General features: G+C 51.8%; 2 protein-coding genes and 1 pseudogene across 2 annotated transcripts; all 3 read right to left on the reverse strand.

Annotated features, from left to right (window-relative positions):
• LOC141047206 (uncharacterized) overlaps positions 1-25791 on the reverse strand; it is a 312027-nt pseudogene that overhangs the window by 212498 nt on the left and 73738 nt on the right.
• Positions 13343-17178, reverse strand: LOC141047150 (oocyte zinc finger protein XlCOF8.4-like). The gene is made up of 3 exons (XM_073542107.1): positions 17083-17178; positions 13567-13746; positions 13343-13483 (listed from the first exon to the last, which is right to left on the reverse strand). Exons 1-3 carry the CDS (start codon positions 17176-17178, stop codon positions 13343-13345), a joined length of 417 nt encoding a protein of 138 aa, XP_073398208.1.
• On the reverse strand, positions 13889-21337 carry LOC141047116 (uncharacterized). The gene is made up of 2 exons (XM_073542074.1): positions 16855-21337; positions 13889-14025 (listed from the first exon to the last, which is right to left on the reverse strand). The coding sequence occupies exon 1, from the start codon at positions 20709-20711 to the stop codon at positions 19116-19118; it is 1596 nt and encodes a 531-aa protein (XP_073398175.1). The 5' UTR covers positions 20712-21337; the 3' UTR covers positions 13889-14025; positions 16855-19115.

Below are 25791 nucleotides of genomic sequence, written 5' to 3' on the forward strand. Positions count from 1 at the left end.
GCTAAAAAGGAAGAAAAAAATGTTTATAAAATGGAAAGAGAGAGGCATATCTAAAGAAGAATATAATGCTGTCTGCAGAACCTGCAGGGCACAAATCAGATTATCTAAAGCTGAAAATGAATTGAGGCTTGCAAGAGATGTCAAAAGCAATAATAAAGGATTTTGGGGATATGTCAAAAGTAAAAGAAAAGTCAAAGATGCTATAGGATTTTTACAGGATGAAAATGATGAAATGGTAAGACAGGATGTTGAGAAGGCTGAACTTTTAAATTCCTATTTTGCATCTGTTTTCTCTCAGAAAGGAAATGTAACATCAACTGTTATTCACTGTCCTATTAAGGGAATAGAAGAATCCAGGATATCTATAAACAGAAAGATAGTGAGGAAACACTTAGCTAGCCTCAATGAATTCAAGTCTCCAGGTCCAGATGAATTACACCCCAGAGTACTGAAGGAGATAGCAGAAGAAATTTTTGAACCCCTCTCTATAATCTTTGAAAATTCTTGGAGAACAGGAGAAGTGCCAGAAGACTGGAGAAGAGCAAATGTTGTTCCTATCTTCAAAAAGGGGAAGAAGGTGGACCCAGGTAACTATAGGCCGGTGAGTCTGACTTCTATACCAGGAAAGATCTTTGAACAAATTATTAAACAACATGTATGTCAATACCTGGATAAGAATGAAGTGATTAAACAGAGTCAGCATGGGTTTGTAACTAATAAGTCATGTCAGACTAACTTAATTTCCTTCTATGACGGTATCACTGATTGGGTGGATCAAGGAAATGCTGTAGATATAGTATATCTTGACTTCAGCAAAGCATTTGACAAAGTCTCTCATACAATCCTTATTGAAAAAATGATTAAGTATGGAATGGACAAGGCAACTGTTAGGTGGATTCATAACTGGCTTAGTGATCGGACCCAAAGAGTGGTCGTAAATGGCTGCACATCCAGTTGGAAGAATGTCTCAAGTGGGGTACCACAGGGCTCTGTCCTGGGCCCTGTATTGTTCAACATCTTTATCAACGATTTAGATGAAGGAATTGAGGGTAAACTGATTAAATTTGCTGATGACACAAAGCTAGGAGGGATAGCTAATACTAGAGAAGAGAGAGAGAGGATTCAAAAAGATTTAAATAAACTGGAGAAGTGGGCAGCAAATAACAGAATGGTTTTTAACAGGGAGAAATGCAAAGTACTACATCTGGGCAATAAAAATGGAAAAAGCATATATAGAATGGGAGGAATAGGGCTAAGTGACAGCACATGTGAAAAAGACTTGGGTATACTAATAGATCACAGACTGAATATGAGTCAACAGTGTGATGCAGCAGCAAAAAAGGCAAATGCAATTCTAGGATGTATTAACAGAAGCATACAGTCTAGATCACGTGAAGTCATTATTTCCCTCTACTCCTCTTTGGTCAGACCTCATCTGGAATATTGTGTCCAGTTTTGGGCACCACATTTTAAAAAAGACATCAACAAACTGGAGCAAGTTCAGAAAAGAGCGACCAGAATGGTGACCGGTCTGCAAACCCTGTCTTATGAGGAAAGGTTGCAGGATTTGGGAATGTTTAGTTTGCAAAAGAGAAGACTGAGAGGAGACTTAATAGCTGTCTACAAATATCTAAAGGGCTGTCACATTGTAGAAGGATCAACTTTATTCTCATTTGCACAAGGAAAGACTAGAAGCAATATGATGAAACTGAATGGGAGGAGACACAGATTAGATATTAGAAAAAACTTTTTGACAGTTAGAGTGATCAATGAGTGGAACAGGCTGCCACGAGAAGTGGTGAGTTCTCCTTCAATGGAAGTCTTCAAACAGAGGCTGGACAGACATCTGACTGGGATGATTTAGCGAATCCTGCTTTGAGCAGGGGGTTGGACCAGATGGCCCAGGAGGTCCCTTCCAACTCTACGATTCTATGATTCTATGATTCTAGCGAGGACCAGGTCCCCTGTATTGAGTGGGATCTCAGGTGTGCTCCCCAATCTGTGGCACTCGCGTCTGTTGTAATGATGTCCTCGACTGGTTTTTGCCACGGGACACCGGCTGTTAGATTCTTTTCTACAGTCCACCAGAACAGGGAATCTCTTACAGCCACTGAGAGACATAGTTTGCCTTCTAAATGCCCTTTTAATTGTTTCTGTGCTGACAAAACTTCCCACTGTAGTTGCCTTACGTGGTACTGCGCCCATGCATGATGTCAGTGAGCCTAAAAGGGACATTGCGTTCCTCAGTGTCATATTTGGTCTTTGTATTGCTGTGTGAGCTAGGCCTCTTATCTTGGTCACTTTGCTCTCTGGTAGGAGGCAGCGTTGTTGCTCGGAGTCCAATATCAACCCTAGGAAGGATTGCTCTTTTGCTGGGGTTATCCTTGATTTGGGGATGTTTACTATCCATCCTAGTCCTACTAGAATTCCTACCTATCACTTCCTTCACTTGATGTGTGCAGTGGGAATCCGACCTCCCTATTACCAGAAAGTCGTCTAGGTATGGGACGATCACTATGTCCCTGGAACGCAGAAAAGATATTACTTCGGCCATCACTTTGGTGAATACTCTGGGGGCTGTAGACAGGCCAAACGGAAGGGCTGTGTATTGGTAGTGTTTCACCTGCCCCTGGACATGGAGCGCTACTCTCAAATATTTTTGATATTCCCGATGAATTGGGATATGATAGTAGGCATCTTTTAAGTCTATCACTGCCATGAGGCAATGCTGGAACAGAATCTTTGCGGCTGTGTTGATTGACTCCATTTTGAAGGAGCAATTGTCTACCCACTGATTGAGTCTCCTCAGGTTGACAATGGTTCTCCAAGAGCCGTCTGGTTTTTGTATTAAGAAGAGGGGGGCGTAGAACCCCCTTCTTTGTTCTTGCACTGGGACTTCCTGTAGGACTTGTTTTTTCACTAGTCCCAAGACTTCCGTCTCCAGGGCCAGATGTTACTCTTGGGCTTTCCTTCTGGGTGTTATTATGAAGGTATGCCTGGGCGGACGGATGAATTTTATTTTTAAGCCGTCCTTGATTATATTTAGGACCCATGTACTGGGGGAGATATTTGCCCAGGCGGAATGGAAGACAGAAAGCCTTCCCCCTACCTCCGGCCCAACGTCATTGGGGAGATTTTTTGGAGGAAGTGGAGGGCCCTTTAAACATATAGCCTGATGCTCTTCTTTCTTTAAAGTCCCAGCTTTTTCTATCTCCCGGGGGACGACCCCTGTTAAATCTCCTCCTCCGAAAGGCCTGCTTTTTGGGTTCTCCCGGAAATCGGGGAAAGCTCTTCTTCCTATCCCCCGCATGTTCCAAAATCTCTTCTAGTTTTTTCCCGAAGAGGAATTGGCCATCGCATGGAATGGAACATAACCTATGCTTCGATGGTAAATCTCCGGGACATCCTTTAAGCCACAGGGCTCGTCTTGCCGCATTTGACAGACTTGCTGCTCTAGCTGTCAACCTTGCAGAGTCTGCAGAGGAATCCGCTAGGAAAGCCGCTGCTCCGTGCACCAGTGTCAAATTAGACAAAATTTCATCCCTAGGAACTCTATCCTTCATCTGGTCCTCTATTTGTTGCAGCCAGACCATGAGGGCACGAGCGGTACAGGTACCAGCTATCGCTGGCTTCAATCCACCTGCTGAAGCTTCCCAGATGTGTTTTAGGAAACCGTCTGCTTTTTTATCAAGCGGGTCTTTCAACACGCCGGAATCCTCTAATGGTAGGGATACCTTTTTTGAGGATCTGGCTACGGCCCCATCAATTTTAGGGACTTTCTCCCAGGTTTCTGAATCCTTCTGCTCAAAAGGGTACCTCCTCTTTGATGTGGAAGGTAAGCCCCCTGACCTCTCCGGTTTTTTCCATTCCCTGTCAATTAGTGCTTTTATTTTATCATTTACAGGGAAGGTACGTTTTCGTTTTTCCTCCAGTCCTCCAAACATTACATCCTCTAATGATTTGGGAGCTTTTTCCTCTTTAAGGCCCATTGTAGCCCTAATTGCTTTGACCAGCTTTTCCACGTCCTCCGCTGGAAAACATGGACGGCCGCCTATATCGCTGTCCGAGGAGGATTCTGAGGACTGGGTAGAGGAGGTGGAGGGGGACAAGGGTCTATCCCGCCCCTTCTGCCTTGGCGAGGCCTCTGAATCGGAGCTCCTTCTACGGTTTCTTTTCTCTTTCTTTTTAAGGGCTGCCTTTAGGGAGCCTTTCACCTCCTGTTGTATTAACTCTTTAAGGCTAGCCACCAAATCAGGGGTCTCCTCCTGTATAGTTTTGTTTATACAGTCAGCGCAGAGGTCTTTCTGCCACTGATCTGCCAGCGGGTTTTTACATAGGGCGCATTCTCTATTTTTGGTTTTGCTGCTGGCCTTCCTCGACCCTATTGATCAATCAGAGAAAAAGGAACCCCGTTACTATAAGGGTGACATTCACGAAGATCACTCACCACCGCTGTCAATCAGGGGTACCGATCTCGGAGGCTTCTCAGATGCACTCGTGATGTTCCTCCTGGACGTCTCAGAGTCATGCCGGTCGCGTTTACGACTGCCGCTCCCACCACTCGAGCGACTGCTCCTGGTATGCTGGCGGCTCGGCCTGGCATCTGGCGAGAGCTCTTGCTGCTGCTGACGCTGTTGTCGCTGCTGCTTACGCTGCTGCTGCTGCTCGTCTTGCCCCACTTCCATCCTGAAGCCTTGGGCATGAGTGCGTCTTCTGTGGTCATCCCCCTTATGTAAGGGGGAGCCACTGCACTCTCCGCCTCCTCTGGTTACCCCACAGCCCCTCCCCCCGTCATGCCGCCGGGATCTCCTTTCGCCAGCCGGCGTTGTTCTCTATGGGCGCCGCCATCTTGGATCGTCGGCGCCGCCTCCCAACGTCACGCGGGCACGCCCCTTCCCAGCGTGCCCTGCGCGTGACGTCAGAGGGGGGCGACCCGGAAGCGGCTGCCTCCTGACGCTCCTGCGCCGCTTCTGGGCCTGGCAGAGGGGGAGAGGGCGGCGCGGCAGCCACAGCAGAGCCCCAGGACCCCAGCCGTGCTGCTTCTGCGCCCGCTCGGACGCTGAGCCCCCTGGGGACCCGCGGACGGCGCTTCCCCCTCCCGACGCGCAGCGCTCAGGAAAACCAGCCTGATCTTCAACGCCAGAACGGGAGAGGGGCAGGTACGTGTGACCGCTGTCTTCAGCACACGGGTCCCTGTCAGGACAGGAAACCCAACTGAAGCGAGGGAGAGGTACCGCCCTTTTATCTTCAGTAGGGTTCCTGTCCTGACTGGGCGGATCCCCTCTCATGTGTGCCGTCATGGGAGACGGGAAAAAAATGGTTTTGTAAATTTTGTTGTAAAAATGAGAAATTGCTGGTCAACTTTTAACCCTTATAATTTCCTAACTAAAAAAAATTTTTTCAAAATTGTGCTGATGTGAAGTAGACATGTGGGAAATGTTATTTATTAACTATATTGTGCAATACGACTCTTTGATAAGGGCATAAAAATTAACATTTTAAAAATTGCAAAATTTTAAATTTTTTTGCCAAATTTCCATTTTTTAACAAATAAATGAAATTCATATCAAATAAATGTTACCACTATCATAAAGTACAATATGTCACAAGAAAACAGAATCACCAGGATTCGTTGAAGCGTTTTAGAGTTATGACCTCATAAAGAGACAGTGGTCAGAGTTAAAAAAAAATTGGCCCGATCACGAAGGCAAAATCTGACTTCTGGCGTAAAAGGGTTAATATTTTGTTGAACAACCTTTTGAGGCAATCACTGAAATCAAACGATTTCGGTAACTGTCAATGAGACTTATGCACCTCATTTTGGCCCACTTCTCAAGAGCAAACTACTCCAGTTGTCTCGTGTTTGAAGGTTGCCTTTTCCAGACGACATGTTTCAGCTCTTTCCAAAGAAACACAAAAGGATTTAGGTCAGGGCTCATAGAAGGCCACTTCAGAATAGTCCAATGTCTTCCTCTTAGACATTCTTGGGTGTTTTTAGCTGTGTATTTGGGTCATTATCTTGTTGTAAGACCCATGACCTGCAACTGAGACCAAGCTTTCTGACACTGGGCAGCACATTTTTCTCTAGAATCCCTTGATAGTCTTGAGATTTCATTGTACCCTGCACAGATTCTAGACACCCTGTGCCAGATGCAGCAAAGCAGCCCCAGAACATAACAGAGCCTCCTCCATGTTTCACAGTAGGGACAGTGTCCTTTTCTTGATAAGCTTCGTTTTTCCATCTGTGAACATAGAGCTGATGTGCCTTGCCAAAAAGTTCCCTTTTTGTCTCATCTGTCCACAGGACATTCTCCCAGAAGCTTTGTGGCTTGTCAACATGTTGTTTGGCAAATTAAAGTCTGACTTTTTTATAATTTTTTTTCAACAATGGTGTCCTCCTTGGTCGCCTCCCATGAAGTCCACTTTGGCTCATACGACGAATGGTGCGATCTGACACTGATGTTCCTTGAGCTTGAAGTTCACCTTTAATCTGTTTAGAAGTTTTTCTGGGCTCTCTTGTTACCATTCGTATTATCCGTCTGTTTGATTTGCCATAAATTCTCCACAAGTCCCATGGATCTTACATTTCTGAATAATATGTGCAACTGTAGTCACAGGAACATCAAGCTGCTTGGAGATGGTCTTATAACCTTTACCCATAATTTTCTTTCTAATCTCCTGAGACAACTCTTTCCTTCGCTTTCTCTGGTCCATGTTCAGTGTGATATACACCAAGTCACCAAACAGCACAGTGAGTATCTGTAGCCTCTATACAGGCCACTAATTGATTCAAAGACTGTAGACACCTGTGATGATAATTAGTGGACACACCACGATTTAACATGTCCCTTTCGTCACATTTTCAAGGGTACCATCATTTCTGTACAGGCCTATTTCATGTGTTTTATTTTTTAAAACCTTCTGTGGAAGCATAGTGGAAAAGCAATGTCTGACCTTCATTTGTTCATTTTCATATATTTTTTTTTAATTATTATTGCCTCTGTCAGATTCAAGTTATTTCTGTGACCATTGTGGGTTTTCTGTCATTAAACGAGGGGTACCAACAATTTTGACCACGTGTGTATAGATTATAACCCTCTGTGAATTAATTTATAAAATGGAATCACTTTATGGGGATTTCGACTGTTCTGGTTTTCTGTCATTTAGTTATATTAGGGCTTCTGCATATGGTGTGTCCAATCTCATCTGGGATCTGTTCCTGCTGTCCAGCTGGAGTAATCTGCTCCCTACTTCAGCCAATTGGAAAGTACCACACCCTACTAAAGCGCAAAGCACATGGCCAGAATCTGCCAGATACAGCGCTGTTCTCCTCTGGTTCAGTCCTCTGTGCTCAGCTTGCGGCTTGTCTATTTTTTTCCTGCTGTGACCGTGGCCCGTTTACTGACTACTCTTGTGTCTTCTGATTCTGTATTCTGGTTCTGACCCAGCTACCTGACTATTCTTCTCGCCATCTAACACCACAGAATAGCAGGTAACACCATGGTCCAAGCCTAGGGGTCCCTGTGTAAGTCCAGATCCATGTGAGGGTGTTATAGGGCGATGAGCAAGGCAATCCTTGGGATATGGAAAGTAGAGAAGACAGAGCCAAGCATGATCATGGCGGACATCATTTGAGCTGCCAGGTGACCATGAACAGTGCTCCCAATACATTGTGTCTGCAAACTATTCCAGCTAGATCTGCATTCAAATAGCTAAATGGCGCTCCTTCCCTTCTGAACACTGCCATGTGCCCAGACAGTAGTGTACAATCGTATATAGGGTATAGTGCGAAGCTGGAAAATAATTTGTAAGATCCATTTTTTTTCTATTATCCTTTGAGAAGAATTCCAAACTTACCACCACATAAAGTGACACACGTCAGATATTAATAATGGGGCCTGATTAGGAACTACTGAACTAGCCAGTTTCCTACTCCACACTGAAGAGGGGCAATACCCCGAAACAGCTGTCTGTGGATGGATACCATGTTTTGGCATAGTTGGTTTCCTTCATTGGAGACTGCCCTTACCGTGGTTGTTCCTTCCCGGGGAAAGACCTATCTAGTCATTGCTTGCGCTGAGAAACATGTGATGGTGTTTCCGCGGCTTGTGTTTTGTATATTTTTGCATATTTCCCATAAGGGATGGGGGCAGTGCTCTAGAATCACTGCATTGAGAAATGCGATGGTGTCTCCGCAGTGTTGGATGTTGATCTCCATGAGTTCATTCATCCTCATTTTTCACAGATATTAATAATGGGGCCTGATTAGGAAGACAAAACTGGCTGCAGGAAGAGGTTAAATCAGAGTATTTTGGGCACTACTGTAATCAAACACTGTGACTATAGACAATAACATCTACTGAAATGATCAAACTCCACAGTCTCCATCAGTAATAAATGAGCAGCTAGTGGTGAAACCTCTCTGGGGTGATTAGAGGATGGGGTCGGTGATGTCACAATCTAAACTATCGTAAGGGCCAATATTTTTTTTTCTGTCAGATGAGTTTCATGGAGAAATATTACACATTTATAGAAAACTGTGTATAATAGTGCAGAGCCGAGACGTTTTAACCCCTTTACCCCCCGAGGGTGGTTTGCACGTTAACTTCCGGGCCAATTTGTACAATTCTGACCACTGTCCCTTTATGAGGTAATAACTCTGAAACGCTTCCATGGATCCCGGTGATTCTGACACTGTTTTCTCGTGACATATTGTTCTTCATGTTAGTGGTAAAATTTCATTCATATAACTTGCGTTTATTTGTGAAAAAAACGGAAATTTGGCGAAAATTTCACAATTTTCCAACTTTGAATTTTTATGCCCTTAAATCACAGAGATACGGCACACAAAAAACTTAATAAGTAACATTTCACACATGTTTACTTTACATCAGCACAATTTTGGAACATTTTTTTTTGTTAGGAAGTTATAAGGGTTAAAATTTGACCAGCGATTTCTCATTTTTACAACACCTTTTTTTTTTTTAAGGACCACATCACATTTGAAGTCACTTTGAGGGGTCTATATGACAGAAAATACCCAAAAGTGACACCATTCTAAAAACTGCACCCCTCAAGGTGCTCAAAACCACATTCAAGAAGTTTATTAACCCTTCAGGTGCTACACAGGAATTTTTTGAATGTTTAAAAAAATGAACATTTAATTTTTTTTCACAAAAAAAATACTTCAGGTCCAATTTTTTTTATATTACCAAGAGTAACAGGAGAAATTGGACTGCAAAAGTTATTGTGCAGTTTGTCCTGAGTATGCTGATACCCCATATGTGGGGGGGGGACCACTGTTTCGGCGCATGGCAGAGCTCAGAATGGAAGGAGCGCCGTTTGACTTTTTCACTGCAAAAATTGGCTGGAATTGAGATCAGACGCCATATCACGTTTGGAGAGTCCCTGATGTGCCTAAACAGTGGAACCCCCCCATAAATTACCCCATTTTGGAAACTAGACCCCCAAAGGAACTTATCTAGATGTGTGGTGAGAACTCTGAACCCCCCCAAGGGCTTCACAGAAGTTTATAACGTACTGTACAGCCGTAAAATTAAAAAAACATTTTTTCCACAAAAATGATCTTTTTACCCCCAATTTTTATTTTCCCAAGGGTAACAGGACCTGAAAAGTTATTGTGCAATTTGTCCTGCGTACGCTGATACCCCATATGTGGGGGTAAACCACTGTTTGGGCGCATGGCTGAGCTCAGAAGGAAAGGAGCGCCGTTTGACTTTTTCAACGCAAAATTGTCTGGAATGGAGTCGGACGCCATGTTGCATTTGGAGAGCACCTGATGTGCCTAAACAGTGGAAAATCCCCAATTCTAACACCAACCCTAACCCCAACACACCCCTAACCCTAGCCATAACCCTAACCCTAATACTAACCCTAGCCCTAACCCTATCCCAAACCCTAATGGGAAAATGGAAATAAATACATTTTTTTTAATTTTATTTTTCCCTAACTAAGGGGGTGATAAAGGGGGTTTGATTTACTATTTATGGCGGGTTTTTATGTTTGTATGAGAGTTATAATTTTTCCATATTTGGACCCACTGAGTCATGTGAGGTCTTATTTTTTGCGGGACGAGTTGACGTTTTTATTGGTACCATTTTCGGGCATGTGACATTTTTTGATCACTTTTTAAACCAATTTTTGGGACGCAGAATGAACGAAAACCATCATTTCATGAATTTCTTTTGGGGGGGGCGTTGTTCCGCATGTGGTAAAATTGATAAAGCGGTTTTATTCTTCGGGTCAGTACGATTACAGCGATACCTCATTTATATCATTTTTTATGTTTTGGTGCTCTTATACATTAAAAACAATTTTACATAAAAAATAATTTTTGCATCGCTTTATTCTGCGAGCTATAGATTTTTTACTTTTTCGCTGATGACGCTGTATTGTTTATTTATATCCGTCTTTTTGATCACGCTTTATTGCACTTTTTGTTCGGTGATATGATGATAAAGCATTGTTTGCCTTGTTTTTGGTTTTGAAGGGGTTCACTAAAGGGGTTATTGAAGGGATTCAGTAAAAGGGTTAACTAGTGGGATAGTTTTATAAGACGGGTCGTTACGGACGCGGCGATCCTAAATATGGGTAGTTTTTTTTTTATTTACAAAAAAAAAAGAAGTAGGGAATTTTTTTGTTTATTTAGGAATTTTTTATAAATTATTTTTATACTTTTTTTTTTTACACTTTACTATAGTTTCCCGGGGGGGAACACTATAATAAAGTGTCAGATCGCTGATGTGACACTTTTCAGTGTACTGCAGCAGGATTTCTCAGCACCTGCTCTGAGCAGGCACTGAGGAGCCGCCACCCTGCAAGACCCTGAAGGCCCCCGCAGCGCTGCTCTCAGGGTCTTAGGGAAGTACGCAGGGAGCCCCCTCCCTGCGCGATTCTTCCATATGCCCCCCGGTACACTGCGATCATGTTTGATCACAGTGTGCCAGGGATTAATGTGCCGGGTGTCTGCTGTGATAATCAACTGTCACCCGGCCGCAATCAGCGGCGACCGCCCCGCCCTGGGAGCGCCACTGATCGCTATGACGTACTATGCTGCCCTTGGGGATTAAGTCCCAGGGCACATGGACAAGATATGTCATACGTCATATGGAAGAAAGGGGTTAAAGGGAACCTGTCAGCAGGATTGTGCACAGTAACCTACAGACACTATCAGGTCGGCGCCGTTATACTGATTACAATGATACCTGGTGATGAAATCCGTCCTGTGGTTGTTATTTAATCTGTATTTGTAGTTTTCAGTTAATGAGATTCTCGTGCTCTGGGGTGGGGCTTTGGGCGGGGCTGTGGGTGGGGCTTTATGTGCGGTGCCTGCGCAGTAGTATCTATAAATAAGTAAGAGATAGAGGCTACTGGACACGGGCCCCCGGTAACATTTTGCTGGATGTAATTTTTTTTCTAAGCCTCACAATAGCCACAATATTATAGGCATTATCAACAATAACATCAATGCTATTATATGCATTATGTAATAATGGGGGGCAGGTCAGTGAGGGATCAGCGACCTGTCATAAGTCAATACAGATGAATATGTAATCAGCGCAACACAAAGGCCCGCCCACAGCCCCGCCCACAGCCGCACCCCAGAGCACGAGAATCTCTAACTGAAAACTACAAATACAGATTAAACAACAGTAAACCAGAGTCGCCCTCATTTATGGTGGACCATTGGAGCTACTATGGATCCTGAGCAGAAGATTAGAGAAAATAATATTGCTCCCCATTTCAGGAGAGATTGTGCAGTAATCTGAATTTAAAAACAATGTAATGTATGACGTGGAGTGAATCCATGACACCAGGGCTGGAGCCAACACATCTCCTGCAGGCGGGAATAACTGTATATTCCAGCCATCAGCCACGCACAGCTTAGAGATCTATCAGGGCACAGGTGGAATGTTTGTCCTGGAGATTATCACAATCCTCCTGGAAGTTAGTTGGTTTTAATACAAATTGAAAAGTCAGGATAAAGGGAAACTCTGCTGTTATTGGACAGAAATTCACACTTGGCCTCACTGCACATTTACTGTTGTCGCTCATAAAAGGGAAGTTTGGCCAGAAAGACTGGACCTAGTCTTGTAGGGACCATGAGACATTCACCAGCACAGAAGGGAGAGAAGATTCATCCGATAAGATCTCAGGGATCTAGGAAGCCAACAGCATCATTACCCTCCGCTTTCTCTTACAGGCCCAGCATAAGATTTTTCTCCAAGTGATTTTCTATCTTGTCAGCACATTCTACGTACGCTGTCATTTGGCTTTATAGTTACAGATCTGGGCAGGTAACGGTCAGCGTCTTCTAATGTGAAGGAGAGAATGGCTAATTACTATCTCTTTGTCTTGAGAATAAACTTCAGTTGTGTGCAAGCCTTTACTGAGAAAAGAGTAGACATGTAAGGCCGGGATCACACTACTGTGTGTGATGCGAGAAACTCGCACGAGTCTCTCGCATCAACAGCCATGTATTTCTATGCAGCTGCAGCTCCGGTCCTGAGTACTGGCAGCAGACCTGGATGTTGATTACGAGAGATTCGTGCGAGTTTCTTGCATCACACACGGTAGTGTGATTCCAGCCTAACTCTGTGTTCGGTGTGACTCTTTAAGCGCGCACTCAGCCTATATTGGGTCAGGTACAATCATATAGATCTCGCTTTAAAGGATCACCCTCACACTAATCCCAGGGGGTAGGTGGATCCTCCAGGTTGTAAGGTCTATAGAAAAGGACTTTCAATGCCCAAAGTCACTTGCACAGTTTTGGTGGAGGAGAATGTTGTGGTCTAGAGGCAAAATGGTGACCATGGTAATACGGCCGGACTACACCACCGATAAAGCAGCCACAGCCGGTGACAGAGGAATCTGTGACTTCTCTGCATTCAGTGGTTACTACTCACCTGGGTAGTCATATGTGGGAATCTCCTCTTTACACCACTCATCACCCATCTTCACCCTGAAACAAATATTATAAAGGTCAAAGACAGATGGAGAAGTCCCATCTATGATCAGCTCTAATCCTGCCATCTCCACCGTTCTCATTACACAAGTATAAAACATATAATACTTGTGGATAAAACAAGACTGAGCACAAGACCTTCACAGCCGTCTACACATCATAGGGGAGATCTCCTGACACCTTCTCTCCATCTACCTGATGATCCTGAGGAGCACTGGGATCTTCTTGGTTACAGTCCTGTGGAAGAAGAGGACGGGGACATCTCTCTGGTGTTGTCCTCTTACTGGATAGATCTGGAGGAAACACATACAGGGACTGAATTCATTCTCTACGTACAGATAATTATAGGCCGTGTATTTAGTCCTGTCTATTACCTGGTGATGTGAGGGGCTGGGGAACCTCCATTATGACGTTCTTGTACAGATCTCTGTGTCCTTCTAAATACTCCCACTCCTCCATGGAGAAATAGACAGCAACATCCTGACACCTTATAGGAACCTGACACATACAATGATACCGTCATCCCCCCGATCCCTTCATAGTGTTACTATATAATGTCCCAGCATTCCCAGCAGTGTCACCTCTCTAGTCAGCAGCTCAATCATCTTGTAGATGAGTTCTAGGATCTTCTGGTCATTGATGTCCTCATGGATCAGGGAGTGAGGTGGAGGCCCCGTGATTGGGCTCAGGGGTCTTCCCCATCCCTCAGACACAGGGTCCTGACAGCGATCACTAGAGGTCTTCTTCACCACTGTGTAATCCTGGTTATGGAGAGACACATTAACATATCTCACTACAGACATTCCCAGAGTCCTCACCTCTCCAGTTCTGTCCATCTGTTATTCCCATAGATAAGAATGATGTAATGTGACGTCATCAGAATCTCTCACCTCTCCAGTGAGACGGAAGAGGATCTCTAGGGTGAGGTGTAACATCCTCTCCGCCATCTTGTCTCTGTCCATATCCATCTTTGATGGGAAAATCAGGAAAATTCTCTTCTGTAGAAGATCTTCACTGAGAGGATCCGATATTGTAGAGACCTGAATGAGAAGATGATCCGATGTAACATCATAAGAATCCTGTGTAATAATACAATTACTGGAGATAATAAGGGAAACATATGAGATTTATTATTTTACAGGGTTTAGTTTTCTTCCCTGACATCTACTAATAAAACCTATATATTTAGGCCACAGACAACAAACAGTTTCCTCCTCGGAGTCGGCAGCTGAACACGTTCCTCATAGACTCATCTTCCATAACGCTAATTCTCGTCTCATTACCGACACTGGAATCGGCATTAGCAATACTGCAGGAGATATTCATTACACGCGACATGAGAAATAACTCCTTCATGATGAGGACGACATCTTCATCTTCTACTGCGGCTCTAGAAACAGATATGGACAGAGTCGGTCACTGACTCCATCCCCACCGGCCGTCTATATGAAGGTTTCCCGTCTTCCCCGCACTGGAATCTTCTATCACGTTAGATCTCAGCTCTGAGTCACACACAGAAGTTTGAGGCTTTCAGAAAAGATTTCTAGTTTCCACAATCACAACGGACAGAAATGATCTGATCCCAAAGTCTCCATGTACAGTGATTTATGGGGATTATTTCTGGCCTTAGGCTTTCCTATATTACAAGAAAAACTCCAGAAAAAGCCAATATTAAAATGTTTCTAAAGAAAAATTGGCTCCAACAATTCTTGTAAGAAGAAAAAAACATGGAAAAAGCAGAAGACACATTTTATTACATTTCAACAAGTGAAACATTTTTTTTTTTACAAATAAACGCTTTTTGGCCCCATAACATAGATGTACACCGCAGGGACGGCACAAGAGCGGCTGCAACAAAAACCCTGGCAGTTGAAAGGGAAGATGCCATCAAAGCCGGATGTGGCGTTGCCATGCGTTCCACTTGCCGTTTGTGGCGTTGGCGTGCGTTCCACTTGCCGGATGTGGCGTTGGCGTGCGTTCCACTTGCCGGAACATACAAGACTGCAGACCGCGCACCATCAAGCCAACTTGGTTGCATATTCTACTTCTATGCGGTTCAAGAAACCAGAAGTTATTTTGGCGTGCGTTCCACCTGCCGGAAACACTAGGTTGTGGAGTGCATGCCTTTGCCTCATTGGACACAATTAGTTGCCCGCCTTCATTTGAGTGTCACATTTTTTCCTTGCGGCTCACTGTATTGCCAACTGTTCAGCAATATGGTTCGGATACGGCTTTAAAAAAGGCTACTACTTGGATATGACACAATTTTATTATACAATGATTAATTTAAATGATAGAACACCAAGTTAATGGAATGGCAGATATATTACCCTGTCTTGTTAATTAATTTCATGTGAATCATACAATTATTATGAATTATAGTACATAGAGAAATAAGTATCCATACTATACATTACCAAGCATTGTAGCATCACTTCTCTACTGGAGGGACCGCAGTGTCAGTGAGAAGGAAAATACTCTGGTCTTGTCATCACAGAAACCGTGCACCCACGATAGCTTCTGGAAATGTCCCTCCCTCACTGACACAGGGTCCACCTTTTTATACACAACACTCCCACATTACAACTGTGCAGTATGTTTAGTCTGCATCAGAAGCTTGAATCTGCACAAGACTTCAAGGTCTGTTTGTTATAGCCTCTTAGTGTGTTTGCACCAACCAGAGATTTGTTTGCCATTAGTATGTCTCCTAACAATAGCACAATGCATCAAGGTTGTTTTGCTACTGATTATAACCCAGGATCTGTTTGCCTCTGGTCAACTTGTCAAAGTTGTCTATCACTGTTCAAAGTTCAACATATGTTGCCTATTACAAAGTTAACTCTTCATGCTCATAGCATAACGCTCTAAGATGGTAACATATGGGCAGCATGACTTCCATAATCCCCTATTCTGAAAACTGGATACCTATCGTAACCCAGGCACACACGCATACACGTCTTCATGTGTATCACAATCGGTCCTCGATTATCGATGTCATGCATGATCATTGCTACATGAGCCCATAAAACATTTTGGTCTCTCTTGTCTTCAAGAATCATACTATTATTGAGCACAAGACTTCCTTGTTCAAGCAGCAAAAATATTCATTATCTATACAGTTGTTATTCCTATTGTCTTTGTAACTTTCCTAGCACATGTGTAAAGAATACACCACACAGAATTAGTTGGAAAGTTCCTTCCCATCAACCACCCCCCCATGTGAAAGTATTCAGTATCTATCACTGTTTGTCAAACAGGGGTCACTTGCGTGCAAATCAGGATAATGAATCTTTGAAACACAGAGCTTCAAAGACCACAGAACAATTCCTTGTCTCTTACGGTATTGACACAGAGCAAACGCTTTGTGGCTCAGTGTCAACGTTCAGCATTAATGATATTACACCATAGTATATTGCAATATAGTGTTTGGATTCAAACAACCATATTTCATATTTGCAATACTTTCCACCCTTGGTCTAGTGACCACACTATATCAAAGCATATAAACAATATATTACAATAAGTAGGCTATAAGATATCCATATTTTTATTAGCACCACACTCACGCCTTTATGGCACACTGGTGTGCATCTCAACGACCGGAAGTACCATGATATGTATTTCATACTCCCCCCTTTCTCTGGGGTAACACGTGTCTGTAGGACGCTCTATTGGTTGGAGACATAATGGCATGCACACCATATGGGGTACATTCAGTGTTAACACCTGTGGGAAATCCTAATGGGAAGTGGTAACACATTTCACCTCATCTATGTAAAGTTAACCCTTTGTCACCTCCCATTCCTCACAGCTTCAGACAGGGAGTGGAGGGATCCATTCCTCTCTAGCTCAGCACTATGGCACCTCACCTCCTATCACAAGGATAAGAAGTCCCCTGATGACTCAGCTTGGAAGAAACATGTTGGGCTCTTCCATGGGGGAGTGCAGGACTTGTTTAGCACAGGGGGAACTGTGGACTGTCAGGGAGGAGTCTTCGGGATAGACTATTGTTCGCCCTTTAGGGTCTTGAAGGGCATTTTCTTCCCCTTGTCCAGTATGGATCATCCTGGACCCAGGATCTCCTTTTCCTCCCGCACCGGCTTCATGAATTGCTGAGCTTGTGCCTTTCCTTCCTTATTGCTCTGGCATATTTCGGGTGGTAACTCTATTAATCTCATCCAGATTCCAGTCATTACTGTTATATGCAGCCAGAATCTGTCAGTCGTTGTTTGCGGGGTTCTGTGGGATTCTCCCAGATCCACAACGTGAGATTCTGGGACTTGCTGGTTGCAGTTCAGCCAATGCAAGTGGGAATCATTCCTCCTGATCGGGCTGTGCTCCTCACGCCCCTTCATTTGTGACTTCAGATACATTTATATTCATTCACTCTGGGGGACACAACATTGTATTTATTCTACTATCTTACTAAAGGTTATGTTTTATCTCCCGTCCACCACACTCCAGCTCCGGCTCTGCTCCCGACCACCACCCGCAAGCTCCGGCTCTGCTCCCGACCACCACGCGCCAGCTCCGGCTCTGCTCCCGACCACCAAGCGCCAGCTCCGGCTCCGCTCCCGACCGCCACGCGCCAGCTCCGCTCCCGTCCGCCACATGCCAGCTCCCCTCCCGTCCACCACACACCAGCTCCGGCTCTGCTCCCGTCCGCCACACGCCAGCTCCGGCTCTGCTGCCATCTACCACACTTCAGCTCTGCTCCCGTCCACCACACGCCAGCTCTGCTCCCGTCCACCACACGCCAGCTCTGCTCCCGTCCACCACACGCCAACTCTGCTCCCGTCCACCACACGCCAACTCTGCTCCCGTCCACCACACGCCAGCTCTGCTCCCGTCCACTACACGCCAGTTCTGCTCCCGTCTACCACACGCCAGCTCCGGCTCTGCTCCCGTCCACATGCCAGCTCTGCTCCCGTCCACCACATGCCAGCTCCGGCTCTGCTCCCGTCCACCATACTCCAGCTCCGGCTCTGCTCCCGTCCACCACACGCCAGCTCTGCTCCCGTCCACCACACGCCAGCTCCGGCTCTGCTCCCATCCACCACACGCCAGCTCTGCTCCCGTCCACCACACGCCAGCTCCGGCTCTGCTCCCATCCACCACACGCCAGCTCCGGCTCTGCTCCCATCCACCACACGCCAGCTCTGGCTCTGCTCCCATCCACCACATGCCAGCTCTGCTCCCGTCCACCACACGCCAGCTCCGGCTCTGGTCCTATTCACCACACGCCAGCTCCGGCTCTGCTCCCGTCCACACACGCCAGCTCTGCTCCTGTCCACCACACGCCAGCTCTGCTCCCGTCCACCACACGCCGGCTCTGCTCCCGTCCACCATACTCCAGCTCCGGCTCTGCTCCCGTCCACCACACGCCAGCTCCGGCTCTGCTCCCATCCACAACACGCCAGCTCCGGCTCTGCTCCCATCCACCACACGCCAGCTCTGCTCCCGACCACCACGCGCCAGCTCCGGCTCCGCTCCCGTCCGCCACACGCCAGCTCCACTCCCGTCCACCACACGCCGGCTCCGCTCCTGTCCACCACACGCCAGCTCCGGCTCTGCTCCCGTCCACCACACGCCGGCTCTGCTCCCGTCCACCACACACCAGCTCCGGCTCTGCTCCCGTCCGCCACACGCCAGCTCCGGCTCTGATCCCGTCCACCACACGCCAGCTCTGCTCCCGTCCACCACACGCCAGCTCCGGCTCTGCTGCCATCCACCACACTTCAGCTCTGCTCCCGTCCACCACACTCCAGCTCTGCTCCCGTACACCACACGCCAGCTCTGCTCCCGTCCACCACACGCCAGCTCTGCTCCCGTCCACCACACGCCAACTCTGCTCCCGTCCACCACACGCCAGCTCTGCTCCCGTCCACCACACGCCAGCTCTGCTCCCGTCCACCACACGCCAGCTCTGCTCCCGTCCACCACACGCCAGCTCTGGCTCTGTTCCCATTCACCACATTCCAGCTCTGCTCCCGTCCACCACACGCCAGCTCTGCTCCCGTCTACCACACGCCAGCTCTGGCTCTGTTCCCGTTCACCACATTCCAACTCTGCTCCCATCCACCACACGCCAGCTCTGCTCCCGTCCACCACACGCTAGCTCTGCTCCCGTCTACCACACGCCAGCTCTGGCTCTGTTCCCGTTCACCACATTCCAGCTCTGCTCCTGTCCACCATACTCCAGCTCCGGCTCTGCTCCCGTCCACCACATGCCACCTCTGCTCCCGTCCACCACATGCCAGCTCCGGCTCTGCTCCCGTCCACCATACTCCAGCTCTGCTCCCATCCACCACACGCCAGCTCTGGCTCTGCTCCCATCCACCACACGCCAGCTCTGCTCCCGTCCACCACACGCCAGCTCCGGCTCTGCTCCCATCCACCACACGCCAGCTCCGGCTCTGCTCCCATCCACCACATGCCAGCTCTGCTCCCGTCCACCACACGCCAGCTCCGGCTCTGCTCCCGTCCACCACACGCCAGCTCTGCTCCCGTCCACCACACGCCAGCTCTGCTCCCGTCCACCACACGCCGCCTCTGCTCCCGTCCACCATACTCCAGCTCCGCTCCCGTCCACCACACGCCAGCTCCGGCTCCGCTCCCATCCACCACACGCCAGCTCCGCCTCCGCCCCCCACACGCCAACGCCGGCTCTGCTCCCATCCACCACACGCCAGCTCCGGCTCTGCTCCCGACCACCACGCGCCAGCTCCGGCTCCGCTCCCGTCCGCCACACGCCAGCTCCGGCTCCACTCCCGTCCACCACACGCCAGCTCCGGCTCTGCTCCCGTCCACCGCACGCCGGCTCTGCTCCCGTCCACCATACTCCGGCTCTGCTCTTGTCCACCATACTCCAGCTCTGCTCCCGTCCACCACGCCAGCTCTGCTCCCGTCCACCACACGCCAGCTCCGGCTCTGCTCCCATCCACCACACTCCAGCTCCGGCTCTGCTCCCGTCCACCACACGCCAGCTCCGGCTCTGCTCCCGTCCACCACACGCCGCCTCCCCTCCCGTCCACCACACGCCGGCTCTGCTCCCGTCCACCATACTCCAGCTCTGCTCCTGTCCACCACACGCCAGCTCCGGCTCTGCTCCCATCCACCACACTTCAGCTCTGCTCCCGTACACCACACTCCAGCTCCGGCTCTGCTCCCGTCCACTACACGCCAGCTCTGCTCCCGTCCACCACACGCCAGCTCTGCTCTCGTCTACCACAAGCCAGCTCTGGCTCTGTTCCCGTTCATCACACTCCAGCTCTGCTCCCGTCCACCATACTCCAGCTCCGGCTCTGCTCCCGTCCACCACACGCCAGCTCCGGCTCTGCTCCCATCCACCATACTCCAGATCCGGCTCTGCTCCCGTCCACCACACGCCAGCTCTGCTCTCGTCTACCACACGCCAGCTCTGGCTCTGTTCCCGTTCACCACACTCCAGCTCTGCTCCCGTCCACCATACTCCAGCTCCGCTCCCGTCCACCACACGCCAGCTCTGCTCCCGTCCACCACATGCCAGCTCCGGCTCTGCTCCCATCCACCATACTCCAGATCCGGCTCTGCTCCCGTCCACCACACGCCAGCTCTGCTCCCATCCACTACACGCCAGCTCCGGCTCTGCTCCCATCCACCACACACCAGCTCTGCTCCCTTCCACCACATGCCAGCTCCGGCTCTGCTCCCATCCACCACACGCCAGCTCCGGCTCTGCTCCCATCCACCACACGCCAGCTCCGGTCCCGTTCACCACACGCCAGCTCCAGCTCTGCTCCCATCCACCACACGCCAGCTCCGGCTCTGCTCCCGCCCATCACACGCCAGCTCTGGCTTTGCTCCCGTCCACAAGCCAGCTCCGGCTCCACTCCCGTCCACCACACGCCGGCTCCGCCCCCACACGCCAACTCCGGCTCTGCTCCCATCCACCACACTCCAGCTCTGCTCCCGTCCACCACACGCCAGCTCCGGCTCCGCTCCCATCCACCACACTCCAGCTCCGGCTCCGCTCCCGTCCACCACACACCAGCTCCGGCTCCGCTCCCGTCCACCACACGCCAGCTCCGGCTCCGCTCCCGTCCACCACACGCCAGCTCCGGCTCTGCTCCCGTCCACCATGCGCCAGCTCCGGCTCCGCTCCCATCCACCACACGCCAGCTCTGCTCCCGTCCACCACACGCCAGCTCTGGCTCTGTTCCCATTCACCACACTCCAGCTCTGCTCCCGTCCACCACACTCCAGCTCTGGCTCTGCTCCCGTCCACCACACGCCAGCTCTGCTCCCGTCCACCACACGCCAGCTCTGGCTCTGTTCCCGTTCACCACACTCCAGCTCCGGCTCTGCTCCCGTCCACCACACGCCGCCTCCCCTCCCGTCCACCACACGCCGCCTCCCCTCCCGTCCACCACACGCCGGCTCTGCTCCCGTCCACCATACTCCAGCTCTGCTCCTGTCCACCACACGCCAGCTCCGGCTCTGCTCCCATCCACCACACTTCAGCTCTGCTCCCGTACACCACACTCCAGCTCCGGCTCTGCTCCCGTCCACTACACGCCAGCTCTGCTCCCGTCCACCACACGCCAGCTCTGCTCTCGTCTACCACACGCCAGCTCTGGCTCTGTTCCCGTTCACCACACTCCAGCTCTGCTCCCGTCCACCATACTCCAGCTCCGGCTCTGCTCCCGTCCACCACACGCCAGCTCTGGCTCTGCTCCCATCCACCATACTCCAGATCCGGCTCTGCTCCCGTCCACCACACGCCAGCTCTGCTCTCGTCTACCACACGCCAGCTCTGGCTCTGTTCCCGTTCACCACACTCCAGCTCTGCTCCCGTCCACCATACTCCAGCTCCGCTCCCGTCCACCACACGCCAGCTCTGCTCCCGTCCACCACATGCCATCTCCGGCTCTGCTCCCATCCACCATACTCCAGATCCGGCTCTGCTCCCTTCCACCACACGCCAGCTCTGCTCCCATCCACCACACGCCAGCTCCGGCTCTGCTCCCATCCACCACACGCCAGCTCTGCTCCCGTCCACCACATGCCAGCTCCGGCTCTGCTCCCATCCACCACACGCCAGCTCCGGCTCTGCTCCCATCCACCACACGCCAGCTCCGGTCCCGTTCACCACACGCCAGCTCCGGCTCTGCTCCCATCCACCACACGCCAGCTCCGGCTCTGCTCCCGCCCATCACACGCCAGCTCTGGCTTTGCTCCCGTCCACCACACGCCGGCTCCGCCCCCACACGCCAACTCCGGCTCTGCTCCCATCCACCACACTCCAGCTCTGCTCCCGTCCACCACACGCCAGCTCCGGCTCCGCTCCCATCCACCACACTCCAGCTCCGGCTCCGCTCCCGTCCACCACACGCCAGCTCCGGCTCCGCTCCCGTCCACCACACGCCAGCTCCGGCTCTGCTCCCGTCCACTATGCGCCAGCTCCGGCTCTGCTCCCGTCCACCACGCGCCAGCTCCGGCTCCGCTCCCGTCCACCACACTCCAGCTCCGGCTCCGCTCCCATCCACCACACTCCAGCTCCGGCTCCGCTCCCGTCCACCACACGCCAGCTCCGGCTCCGCTCCCGTCCACCACGCGCCAGCTCCGGCTCCGCTCCCGTCCACCACGCGCCAGCTCCGGCTCCGCTCCCGTCCACCACGCGCCAGCTCCGGCTCCGCTCCCGTCCACCACGCGCCAGCTCCGGCTCCGCTCCCGTCCACCACGCGCCAGCTCCGCTCCCGTATATCACGCGCCAGCTCCGGCTCCACTCCCGTCCACCATGCGCCAGCTCCGCCTCCGCTCCCGTCCACCACACACGCCAGCTCAGCCTCCGCTCCCGTCCACCACGCGCCAGCTCCGCCTCCGCTCCCGTCCACCACACACCAGCTCCGGCTCCGCTCCCATCACGCGCCGGCTCCGCTCCTGTCCACCACGCTCCGGCTCCGCTCCCGTCAACCATGCGCCAGCTCAGCCTCCGCTCCCGTCCACCACACGCCAGCTCCGGCTCCGCTCCCGTCCACCACACGCCAGCTCAGCCTCCGCTCCCGTCCACCACTCGCCAGCTCCGGCTCCGCTCCCGTCCGCCACACGCCAGCTCCGGCTCCGCTCCCGTCCACCACGCTCCGGCTCTGCTCCCGTCCACCATGCGCCAGCTCCGGCTCCGCTCCCATCCACCACACTCCAGCTCCGGCTCCGCTCCCATCCACCACTCCAGCTCCGGCTCCGCTCCCATCCACCACACTCCAGCTCCGCTCCCGTCCACCACACGCCAGCTCCGGCTCCGCTCCCGTCCACCACGCGCCAGCTCCGGCTCCGCTCCCGTCCACCACGCGCCAGCTCTGGCTCCGCTCCCGTCCACCACGCGCCAGCTCCGGCTCCGCTCCCGTCCACCACGCGCCAGCTCCGGCTCCGCTCCCGTCCACCACGCGCCAGCTCCGCTCCCGTCCATCACGCGCCAGCTCCGGCTCCACTCCCGTCCACCATGCGCCAGCTCCGGCTCCGCTCCCGTCCACCACGCGCCAGCTCCGCTCCCGTCCACCACACGCCAGCTCCGGCTCCGCTCCCGTCCGCCACACGCCAGCTCAGCCTCCGCTCCCGTCCACCACACGCCAGCTCCGGCTCCACTCCCGTCCACCACACGCCGGCTCCGCTCCTGTCTACCACACGCCAGCTCCGGCTCTGCTCCCGTCCACCACACGCCGGCTCTGCTCCCATCCACCATACTCCGGCTCTGCTCTTGTCCACCATACTCCAGCTCTGCTCCCGTCTACCACGCCAGCTCTGCTCCCGTCCACCACACGCCAGCTCCGGCTCTGCTCCCATCCACCACACTCCAGCTCTGCTCCCGTCCACCACACTCCAGCTCCGGCTCTGCTCCCGTCCACCACACGCCAGCTCTGCTCCAGTCCACCACACGCCAGCTCTGCTCCCGTCCACCACACGCCAGCTCTGGCTCTGTTCCCGTCCACCACACGCCAGCTCCGGCTCTGCTCCCATTCACCACACTCCAGCTCTGCTCCCGTCCACCACACTCCAGCTCCGGCTCTGCTCCCGTCCACCACACGCCAGCTCTGCTCCAGTCCACCACACGCCAGCTCTGCTCCCGTCCACCACACGCCAGCTCTGGCTCTGTTCCCGTTCACCACACTCCAGCTCTGCTCCCGTCCACCACACGCCAGCTCCGGCTCTGCTCCCGTCCACCACACGCCGCCTCCCCTCCCGTCCACCACACGCCGGCTCTGCTCCCGTCCACCATACTCCAGCTCTGCTCCTGTCCACCACACGCCAGCTCCGGCTCTGCTCCCATCCACCACACTTCAGCTCTGCTCCCGTACACCACACTCCAGCTCCGGCTCTGCTCCCGTCCACTACACGCCAGCTCTGCTCCCGTCCACCACACGCCAGCTCTGCTCTCGTCTACCACACGCCAGCTCTGGCTCTGTTCCCGTTCACCACACTCCAGCTCTGCTCCCGTCCACCATACTCCAGCTCCGGCTCTGCTCCCGTCCACCACACGCCAGCTCCGGCTCTGCTCCCATCCACCATACTCCAGATCCGGCTCTGCTCCCGTCCACCACACGCCAGCTCTGCTCTCGTCTACCACACGCCAGCTCTGGCTCTGTTCCCGTTCACCACACTCCAGGTCTGCTCCCGTCCACCATACTCCAGCTCCGCTCCCGTCCACCACACGCCAGCTCTGCTCCCGTCCACCACATGCCAGCTCCGGCTCTGCTCCCATCCACCATAATCCAGATCCGGCTCTGCTCCCGTCCACCACACGCCAGCTCTGCTCCCATCCACCACACGCCAGCTCCGGCTCTGCTCCCATCCACCACACACCAGCTCTGCTCCCGTCCACCACATGCCAGCTCCGGCTCTGCTCCCATCCACCACACGCCAGCTCCGGCTCTGCTCCCATCCACCACACGCCAGCTCCGGTCCCGTTCACCACACGCCAGCTCCGGCTCTGCTCCCATCCACCACACGCCAGCTCCGGCTCTGCTCCCGCCCATCACACGCCAGCTCTGGCTTTGCTCCCGTCCACCACAAGCCAGCTCCGGCTCCACTCCCGTCCACCACACGCCGGCTCCGCCCCCACGCCAACTCCGGCTCTGCTCCCATCCACCACACTCCAGCTCTGCTCCCGTCCACCACACGCCAGCTCCGGCTCCGCTCCCATCCACCACACTCCAGCTCCGGCTCCGCTCCCGTCCACCACACACCAGCTCCGGCTCCGCTCCCGTCCACCACACGCCAGCTCCGGCTCCACTCCCGTCCACCACACGCCAGCTCCGGCTCTGCTCCCGTCCACCATGCGCCAGCTCCGGCTCCGCTCCCATCCACCACACGCCAGCTCTGCTCCCGTCCACCACACGCCAGCTCTGGCTCTGTTCCCATTCACCACACTCCAGCTCTGCTCCCGTCCACCACACACCAGCTCCGGCTCTGCTCCCGTCCACCACACGCCAGCTCTGCTCCAGTCCACCACACGCCAGCTCTGCTCCCGTCCACCACACGCCAGCTCTGGCTCTGTTCCCGTTCACCACACTCCAGCTCCGGCTCTGCTCCCGTCCACCACACGCCAGCTCCGGCTCTGCTCCCGTCCACCACACGCCGCCTCCCCTCCCGTCCACCATACGCCGGCTCTGCTCCCGTCCACCATACTCCAGCTCTGCTCCTGTCCACCACACGCCAGCTCCGGCTCTGCTCCCATCCACCACACTTCAGCTCTGCTCCCGTACACCACACTCCAGCTCCGGCTCTGCTCCCGTCCACTACACGCCAGCTCTGCTCCCGTCCACCACACG

Source organism: Dendrobates tinctorius, unplaced genomic scaffold (assembly GCF_039654945.1).
Source record: "Dendrobates tinctorius isolate UK_male_01 unplaced genomic scaffold, ASM3965494v1 ptg000126l, whole genome shotgun sequence".
NCBI classification, from domain to species: Eukaryota; Metazoa; Chordata; class Amphibia; order Anura; family Dendrobatidae; genus Dendrobates; species Dendrobates tinctorius.

What these genes read in the sequence shown, in the direction of transcription:
- LOC141047116 (XM_073542074.1), bottom strand. Translation starts at nt 20,711, where the DNA reads ATGGGAGCAGAGCCGGAGCTGGCGTGTGGTGGATGGGAGCAGAGCCGG.
- LOC141047150 (XM_073542107.1), bottom strand. Translation starts at nt 17,178, where the DNA reads ATGACTGGAATCTGGATGAGATTAATAGAGTTACCACCCGAAATATGC. An exon ending in CTCAGCAATTCATGAAGCCG is followed by an intron (nt 13,747 to 17,082) that starts GTGCGGGAGGAA and finishes CTCCATAACCAG; the next exon opens with GATTACACAGTGGTGAAGAA. An exon ending in TTGAGCTGCTGACTAGAGAG is followed by an intron (nt 13,484 to 13,566) that starts GTGACACTGCTG and finishes TGTATGTGTCAG; the next exon opens with GTTCCTATAAGGTGTCAGGA.